Source organism: Homalodisca vitripennis, chromosome 7 (genome assembly GCF_021130785.1).
Source record: "Homalodisca vitripennis isolate AUS2020 chromosome 7, UT_GWSS_2.1, whole genome shotgun sequence".
NCBI classification, from domain to species: Eukaryota; Metazoa; Arthropoda; class Insecta; order Hemiptera; family Cicadellidae; genus Homalodisca; species Homalodisca vitripennis.
In genome coordinates, this window is record NC_060213.1 from 68,321,567 (window position 1) to 68,331,993 (window position 10,427).

Here is a 10,427-nt window from a genome sequence, read left to right on the forward strand (position 1 = left end):
TTATTGAACCCATTGTGACAACTAATAACATATGATTTTTGCTAATAATTATTTGTCAGCTGTGAGAAATACGTAAGTAGTCCGAACGTATCGTGTAACGTAGCAGCTGGTGATGAAGTGCAGAACCCCGGCCTTTATTATATAGTATGGACATGTTTGAAATCACCATTCCAAATGTTGTAGATTAACTCCTTCTGCTATATTTATGTGCTCTTGGGAACTTTATTGGTCTGGTTTTGTTAATATCGGAACCAGTAATCTACATTATATAACATAAAATTATATTGGAAGCGTACGCGCGCGCGTGTGCGTGTTGTGCCTGACTTTAAAAAAATATGGATTTTAAATTAATTACATATACTTGAAATTATGCATTTATACTAAATACGATCTGCTGGTGGCCAGGGACGAAATTGGGACCCAGCAAGATTTATTAGGTACCAACGATAAATATTGTTATTATATTGATTCTAAACACTGTACAAGAGATTTATATGTACTAGGTTACGGCTTTGAATGGAAACCGAAACATAAAAAGATTGATTAAGGTTGCGGGAAAAATCAACAGTAATAAGTGAGTAGGGTGTTTGCATATACATTTAGACACATAAAAAATGTGTCTAGTGCAGTTTACCAGACTTTTTGTTTTATACGAAATCGCTTTTCTAGGTATGGATTGCGTTTAAATATTTCTCGGTGTTCAACTTAAAAACGCTCTGTTACAAATTTTGTTCTTGTAGCTACCGATTTATGTGTCACTTTATTTAAGTTTCATATCAAAACTATTTCCTTGCATTTTATTAAAAAAATAAATAAATAATTCAAATGATTTATACTGTACATTATGTTTAATGGATACAATAGAATTTATTCTTTCTAAAGATATTAAATTTTAAATATAATATGACTTTGACTATTACAAATAAATCAAGGTCAATTGCAGTGTTAAATATTTAGTAGCATCATAATGGTAATCCACACAATAAGCGTTATCCCTAAATGATCCTCGTGGTGCTTAATCGTGTATACCCTATGCGTTCATGTTAGGAAACGGCTTGTTTGCTTTTAAACTTGCCGTTTTACCGTTACAGTTTTACTTGTAACTGGACATTCAAAATAATAAGTCAATTAAATACATTTGTATAAGTAATAGTTAAAGAGCAATTTATTTTGAAACAAAATTATCTCAACCGAAAACTAAAACTTAATGAACTGATATAACTTATTAATAGGAATTATTCTTATCAATAATGTTTTATCGATAAAATAATTACAGGGAGAATAAATTAGGGATAACTGCAATATATTAGATATAGATCATTAACGACTACACAGGTGCGATTTGTGTATATAATGCTTTGGAAAAATATACGTTTATCATTCAACTTCATTGCTTATCTTAGCGTAAGTTATAATATAGGATAATTTACCACGTAACTTCCAATATAAATTTATGTTATGTTTACTTACTGTAATTAGAACTATAAGTTTGCGAGAACACTTGGTTGTTCATGGCTTATGTAAAATAAGTAAAATTGTATTCGATTAGCAAACCAAGGTTATCCTCATTTTAATGTATATCCGTTTTTATTATCTTCATATTTTTTAATTTCTCTACTTGGTTAAAAATAGCGACAGATAGTTTTAATTCCAAGTTAACATTTTCAACGAAATTACATGATTACAGTGGTTAAGATGACATTGAAGAAATAAAAACTTCATTTTAAAAAGTGTTTATGTATTTCCTAACATTACTAAATAAATACTAGTATGTGAAAAGCTTTATTTGTTTCGATATACTCGAGGTTAACGAATAGAAAGTTAAAATTACATTTTAGATATTTACGAGTTAATTTTTATGAATTTCCAATAGCACGCTTGTTTTATTGTAAGTATTTGTTTGGTTCATAGGCTAAACAATATTTTCAATATTGAAATGTTAGAATAGCCTTTCTGCAACCACAGCGAGGTGGATTATCTTATGCATTGGTAGCACACCTGAGCTTCAGCTAGGTCGTAAGTGTGGATTATGTTACAATATTAGTAATTTGACCAGATATACTAGTGCTAAAATTATGTATACTATATTGATTGCTTGTAGATTTTTTTACATCTATGACTAGTATGCTATAAATAAACAATAACTAATTTTTCAAAGTTATTATTATAAAAGCTAAATTCATACAAGCTACTTTAATTACATAAATATCTTTTAAGGAGCTACTCTAATTATGAAAAAAAAACTGTTGTTTACACTATAATTTTATAAAATATTATTAACTCAATGCTTGATTATTAGTATAATGCGACAACAAAGACAATTTTTACTTTAACATTTTCTTCCAGATTGTGGCAATAACAATTTAAAACATCAAATATGTAAAGACAAATTTATTTAATTTTTTTGGTAAATAATGTACATAATCCCTTATAGGACCCACCTTAATTAATAAATGCTGTAAACTTAATACACTTTGAACTGTTTAGCTTCTTGACATTATGACATGGCATTATTAAACTAATATCCTTCTACGCGCTACTTCTCAGACTTCTGGTCGAATAAATAGACTTTACCCCTCAAAACCTATCGTAAAATTTACCTGAACGGTGCATAAACTTAATAAGGATTTTCTACTTAAAACGGGAGTAGATGGTTTTGGCAGTATTAGATTTTTCAGCCCTATGTACTTATATCTATTTTTTTCATCGTCATTACAAGACAATTTCAACTATAAACATGGAAATTTGCTATACTGAATTAATAGTAAAATGGCAATAAATAGACCCTGTTGACAGAGTTAGGTAACTGAAATCTTAATTTTTATTCATCGTAAAATTAAAGACAACTCAAATTTAACACCGTATATATATATTTATATATATATATATATACCTGTATAAGTAAATATATATAAAATAGATTTGAAATAAACAGTTTGAAGAATCATTTAAGAGACCTATGTATACAGTTTCTTGAACGGACAACCAACGGCATACTCTTCGGAACTACGGAAATATAACTCATTTCAACTAGAATAATGATCCTGTACTCTTCAATTTGACGTGACAGATAGTACCTCAACTATTAAAGCTAAATTATTATACTACTTCATATACCTAATTTCTCATGAAAAATATATCATATTTCACAATCGAAGTACTTCATAAGTGCTTTGTCTAGTTGGGCTATGGATTTTGATTTAAAAACATCGTGACCAGAATAGGGAAACAGCCAGAATTTAATAGTAGACATCTGGTCTTGCATATCATTGCAATCTTAAGCATTCATGGGCTTAGTGGAGGAATAAAAAAAAATATAATGCAGAGAGGAATAACAAGTTTAATTTCTTGCAGTTCAGAACAATATGTATGTATGTATATATATATATATATATATATATATATATATATATATATATAATTTTCTTGTCCCCAATTAAATGAACCTAAATTTCTACCTTTGAAATGTTTACTAATTAATCCATTTAATTTTGGAAAAATTTTGAAATACGGTAGGTAAACATTAATGCAATATATTTTATAATTGATTTATTCTATATATATATATATATATACACACACACACACACACATATATATATATATATTAATTTTCATTTTCTGTGTTGATGTTTTGTTTTATTTTTATTATGTTCTTATAGCCCTATTTATATGTTTGAAATTTCCTGAAGACGGCTTAAGCCGAAATATAGAAACTGTTACTGTAATACATTTGAAGATTTTTTATTGAAGATACTGTATATGTATGTATGTATGTATATATAATATATATATATATATATATATATATATATATATATATATATACGAGTATATACTGTCACGAATTCATGAAATCGTACAATATCATCGATCGTAAATGCCCCTAGAGCTAGGAATTAGGTATTGTATAATTACTTAGATGTATAATGTGAGTGTTATCACTCGTACACCTGTTTCCGCTGCCTCTCCTCCCACACAATATTTGGCTGTTGCAGGGGAACCATGAGGTGGTCTGTATTGCTAACTGTGAGTCTCTGCATGCTTCTGTTGGAGGTTGTCCCCTCATCAGACGCCAGGGTCACAATCCCGCAGCAAGGTGGAATGTATGGCAAAAGGGATGTGAGTGCAGGTAAGTATTCAAATACAGATTAAATAGTCCATTTTACGATTAAATAGTTTAAAATGTGATCTCCACAAGACACTTTATATATCTCCTCAGACATTTACCATATTATGTACCTAAATAATAATTTCACTGCAAGATAAATGGAACATTCATAGCAAGGTAGTTCCAAGTAAATTAGATGGTAAAAAAGTACTACATATAGTTTACCAATGTTACACAGATCGAGGTTACACGTGCATTACACAGAACTACCGATTTATACCTTTGGCTTTTTTTCTTAATCTTTCTTTCTGCTAATGTTGCCTATAAAGTAAATTTACGAAGTAAGAATGCATAGTCTGCATTTTATAAAAGAAAAATTTTCTTGTATATATATATACATATATATATATATATATATATATATATATATATATATACATATTTATTTATTTATTTAATAAAGACATAGGTGGTTATGAAGGGGTATAGGTGTGTATAGTACGTCCTTAATAGTATTAAATACTTTTCCTAAAGAGAAAAATGGGTTTTATGCTACTTATTATAAAAAAAAAGATTAAGTTTTCTTTCCAGATCAGATTATATTTCATACTAATTGGTCAATTAAGGGTGGGCTAAATTCGTACAGTTTATTAATAGTCCAGGACTTTTATTTTATCCAAACCTAATATTGCAGTCCTACCAGAACAAAACAGATTATATATAAACTATTTGTGAGGTAACAACAAGGCCCCCCATTCCATAGATTTATTACTGATCGCTTACCAGGAGACAACTACGACATACAGATGTTTTATTTAACCCAGTTAGCATTACTGTTTTATAGACGAATATTTTCAACATGTTCATTGATATAAAACTATTAAAACAAGAAATAGGAATTTAGGTACAAGAAAATTAATAAATAGACCAAAACAATTAGTTTATACATTAGTGAACGATATATAATGATATCTTTGTTCAATAACAATTTCATTATATTGAGCTTATATTATATTATAAAACCCAATTGAAACCAATTCGGTTTATAGATTTAGTTAAATAAATATAATCATAACCAAGTTGAAATTTTTTAGAATTGGAACGAATTGCCGCTATGAACAGTCAAGACTCGAACTTCGACGAGGTAAGGGATCCACAAAGTATATAACGAAGAAGCAGCTCACTTCGTTGTGTCGGCCCTCTGAACCCACCTTCTACTTGTTTCCACTTTACCTTGTTCCATGAACATTGTGAATAATACTGTTTATTGAATGTTGGTTTTGTTTTTATTTGCCTGAAACGAACTTAGTTGTAACATTTTAAATTTAACATTTAACAATGGTGGAAGCAACATTTACTCCCCGTAATGTCTTTCAATATGTAATTTTTTAATTAGCATCTCTACTATTTTACATGGAGACAACCAGTATTAAAGAAATACTATAAATAGGTATTTATTACAGGAGATGTGTTTTGAATTCATAATCATCATAAGACCTATACCTACACTTGGGATGATCTAAGCTGCGCCGTTGAATTTTATAATGCAACAAGTGTGCTACATTACTGTGCACAAGTACGAGTAAGTGACTTCGCAAATACAAGATGCAGCTTGCACTAATCACTTTCAGTTATAAGTCGTAAATAGAATAATAAAATGAAGGATCAACGAACTCTTTAAAATGTAACAAAAGCCATCCCAACAAATCAATCAAATGTCACTTACTACAATGGAATATCATTGTACTTAAGTCTGTTGGAAAATTTGTTTATTCCACGATTTTTTCATTCATATTGTGGTTACACATGTATACTGTAGTATATGACGGGCTGGCACGAGATTACGCTCCTATTCCATATATCTTCATGTAATATTGGTCACGTGTTTTGATAATAAAAATAAACTCACTCAAAGTTGATCTAATTACAAAAAAATTAATAGAAAGCTATGTTGAGAGTAAGATGTATATTTAAACATCTTACTATCAATATCTTAAATATATATATATATATATATATATATATATATATATATATATATTATATATATATATATTATATATATATATATATATATATATTTTGTAGGGATTTTTTAAATGCGAATTGGATTGAAGCTGGTGAAATGCAAATATTAAATGTTGTTTCTGACTTAATGTTAGTTTTATCAAATTATGATTTTGAATAAATTCATCAATATCAAAGAATGTTACTAAATTTAGTATAAACTAATCCAAATTGGTAATTTACACTAACCAATTTACCAATTAACCATCATGTTGAAGAATTCAGAAATATCATCATAGTCATTCTATAAAATTCTTCGTTGGAGGTTTGAATCATTAAATTACTACCAAGTTTATTAATATTAAAATATTTAGTTCAAAATTAATTTCGAGTCATTAAATCACTAGGAGAAAACAAACACATAATTATTTTACCAAATGATAACCCCAAGTTGAAACATACATTAACATTTCTGTTTCCTTTTAACTGCGACCAACATGGAAGAGTATCGAAGCAGATTAGTATTGCTATATATTGTTGGTATGTATATAACTTATCTTCTGTAATACCAATCTCCTTTGATACTGTAAAATTAATAAAACAAAGTTAAAAATTCATGTTTCATTAAATCAACGTACGTGAAAAAAAACTTAAAATGTAATATTTGTTTATTAAATGAGCATTCTTCGTAAAAACATAACACTTGTATTGCTGATGTTTGCTAATCTTGTATCCCAATTTCCATATTTTCTAAATGGTGATCACAATTATTTCCTTGATTATATATTCACAATCTAGTGCGTTTAACAAAACCATATGCAGCTTTTCGGATAGGGTCTCGGTCGTCCCTATGTAGTTTACAAGTGTTTAAATTCGGTTCAATATTTCTTCTTTGGGATTAACCGATTCTGCGTATGCAAGTTGCTTTAATCTTAATAATGCAAAGAATTTAATTCAGGGAACTAAACAGGCCATTTAATTGGTCCACCTCAACAGATCAATCTACCTGAAAAACTTATCTACAAGTTATTTACTCTAACATTTTGTAAATAATATGCTTGTGCGTAATAATATTTTAATATCACTTGATGTCTTCTTTCAAGTGGTAAGTCTTCAAGTAAACCTGACAGTCGATTCTCAAAAGAATAGTACAAAAGACCAGTAAGACTGTTTTTAAAAACAAATGGGCCAATAAACTTGTCCCCAGTTATACCATACCAAACATTTATCGAATATAAAATTTGAAAGTTTGACCCTACAACTCCTTTTGGATATTCAGTAGACCACCGGTGCCTATTTTAAAATTTAAAACTCCGTATCTTTTTAACATTAATTCGTCAATGAATACAAGACAATTTCAGTTATTTCAATTTTCTAACAGCTATTAAAAATATATACATACCTTGTATGATTATATTATATATTAAACACACACACACACACATATAATTTTAATATAATATAATATATAGATATAGTTTCCATTACATCTTAAAAATTTTACTAATTTTTAAAAGAGTTTATTTTTACTAACAAAACACATGACCACTATTGTAACATGCTTTCTACTTGATTTAGTATATGTCCCCAAATGAGCCTGATCACCTCATTAGAATATCTAGTTAAAGAGCTAGCCTTTAACGTTTGGACGAAATACTCAAGCCTGGAAGTGTTGCATTTTGCCTAACCAACCATAAGGGCGCAGGAGAAATTCATTTTTGCGAGTGAAGGACATCGGCTACTGCTAACAGTAGGTCAACAGCTGTTTACCGGTAGGGCAGGCTGTTGATAGTGATATTGACATTGATAGATTGATAGCGACATCCCTGTTTGGACATGCTTACCCGTAAGGAACATTCTAGTGGCTTCTGGACATTGATGATACGACATCGGACACTAGATGAACCCTCTACACTACGGTGGATTACTTTGGTTTTCAGAAGAACATTTTAGAGGTAAGCAGGTGTCCTTATTAATAATATGTATAATCATGGACAGAATATCCATTACCGATTTTTTAAATTCAAGCCCCAATCATAATTAAAGTATCTGTAATATTTTGAGTAAAGGGTCGATTGGCCGTAGTAGGCGGAAGCGTCACCTCGTGGCGTTGCCGAAAATATTTTCATGTCTGGAAAAGATAACTATATATTCACAAAATATATCCCAATAATTACATAAAGGTGTAAAAGCCCATTTATATAATAGGATTGTTGATTTCTGTATGTAAATTATTAATGACTATGTACGTTACCTTGCTAATTAAGGATGTTATAATATTTTCCCATTGTGGCCTAAGCAATGTAAAGCCTAATAAATATTAGATAATTTTATCTTGATCGCCAAAATGAAGAAAAGATAGTTTTGTTCATGTAATTGTATTACTTTACTGGAAGCCTCCCATTACTTCATGTAACTGCCCTACTTCAGTAGGTTAAAAATAATTCATCACTGTTGTAATAATTCATTTGTACTTCTAGTATACACTCCGATTAAAATGTTATAAAGGAATCATAATGAATACAATTAATCAGTCATGATACTTAAAAAATGTTTGTCTACCCTAATTAATTATATAGTAATTACAAATAAATAATTAAAACTAAATCTGTTTTATGTTTAGTATACATGCAATCTAAATTAGTAGTATACAATACCAACTCTTCTTTAATAATACATTTAATTCATGTTCAAGTACAGTGTGCAACTTAGGTAAATATTCAGATGAACGTAGATATATAGTTCACTACTTGTTACAAATATAGAGAACTTTCATTAAGTTATCCTTGGTTGAGATAAATTAATTAAGTAATTTTAGTTATACGATCATTGTAACAGGAGGATTAGGAAACCTATTCAGAGTGTTGTGTTAAATTAATGTAATGTATTTAACGGTTGTAGTACAGTAGATGTTAAACAAGATAAACTATAAAACAACTTGCAATTACAGCCTAATTAATTAAATAATTATGAATGCTAATTTGATTAAACCAATTTATAATTTTTATGTCTTGTAAAACAATGTAGTCTACGTGTCACCATGAAAAATATTTGTAAATAATAATTGTGTATTCTAAGCTTATTTTCTATGTCACTAAATTTAATGTTTGCTCGCTCAGTAACATAGTAATTTCCTCTAAAATAAATATACCTATATAATCTTTTAGTATCTAGTATTGGTATTGCACTTTGCAATGTGTGATTGATTATTATTTTAATAAAACTGTTTCTTTGAAAATAATTAGTAATACGGGCAGTAATAATGCTAAACTTAGTAAATACTAAAAGCAATTTAGTCCGAAAAGCACTCCATTTTTGGTCACAAAACTATTTCCGCTATGATACTTGTACCTTTTAGTAACTGTAAATGATGTTGCAATCCCGTGAAGATGCAGTGACAGTTACTTTTAAAATATGTCTTTTACTGTTGTCTTGAATTATTATTCGTTATGGTGCTTTCGTTATTGTATTTAATATTCAGTGTAGTTAAAACTGTGAATTCGTTGTATGTGAAGTAATTTTAAGAGCTGGGCTATCATCTTTGTACATTGTGTAGGGTTTTTATTCCCTGGAGTCTGATCGTGGCTACTGGACTGAGGATAAGTCTGTTAGCCCCACTGTTGCTGCGCTCTCCGAGTTGCTGTTGCCGGCACCCGCCGGTTCGTCTGCCGTGCCGTACCGACCGACACTACCGTACCGCACATCCGGTTCACCCGCGGTCGTGTGCTTCCTCTCGGTTCGGTCGACTTCGTTGAAGTTACCGGGCGTGGACTTGTCGTCTTCTGGTGAGTGACTTACAAATTTTCTGGTGATCTCTCAGGTATACTATATTCCTCTCCGAGACTGGGACCATTCCTCTCGATATACCTCTCGAAGGATACTCAGCGCCTGGGACTCCAGAAATAAGAGTTGCATCAATTATTACTCTTTTACTGTCTTTAGGTAGTTAAGTTGGTTTATATTAAATGTTTAATTATATATCTGTATTGTAAGAAGGGTTTAATTATCTTAAGATATCTAAGTCTAAGTGTGGTTATATCAGTAATAGTCTTGGTTATATCTAGTTGTTTTGTTTCACTGTAACGCAGATTAGAGGCAATACTGGCCGTAACTGTTATAAAATAATATGGGATATGTTTTGCCCTGTACGGGAATTATTGCAATAAACTCGAGTCTGTAAAGTTCTGTAGTCTTGAGTTTTCCCGTCTTCACAGCTTAACCATAATTTTCCTATACTTTTATTATAAAGTACTCTACTAAGATCCAAGAAAAGCTAAGGATTCAATAATATAGTTACATTAATTATAAT

General features: G+C 29.8%; 1 protein-coding gene and 1 long non-coding RNA gene across 2 annotated transcripts; both read left to right on the forward strand.

The window, feature by feature from the left end:
- The first annotated feature begins 1,343 nt into the window (after positions 1–1,343).
- On the forward strand, positions 1,344–5,383 carry LOC124365960. Its single transcript, XM_046822113.1, has 3 exons — positions 1,344–1,404; positions 3,999–4,132; positions 5,206–5,383. The coding sequence occupies exons 1-3, from the start codon at positions 1,354–1,356 to the stop codon at positions 5,354–5,356; spliced, it is 336 nt and encodes a 111-aa protein (XP_046678069.1). The 5' UTR covers positions 1,344–1,353; the 3' UTR covers positions 5,357–5,383.
- A 2,623-nt stretch (positions 5,384–8,006) lies between these two features.
- On the forward strand, positions 8,007–10,010 carry LOC124366539. Its single transcript, XR_006922823.1, has 2 exons — positions 8,007–8,073; positions 9,675–10,010. It is a non-coding gene; the product is annotated as an uncharacterized LOC124366539 (long non-coding RNA).
- Positions 10,011–10,427: the final 417 nt, after the last annotated feature.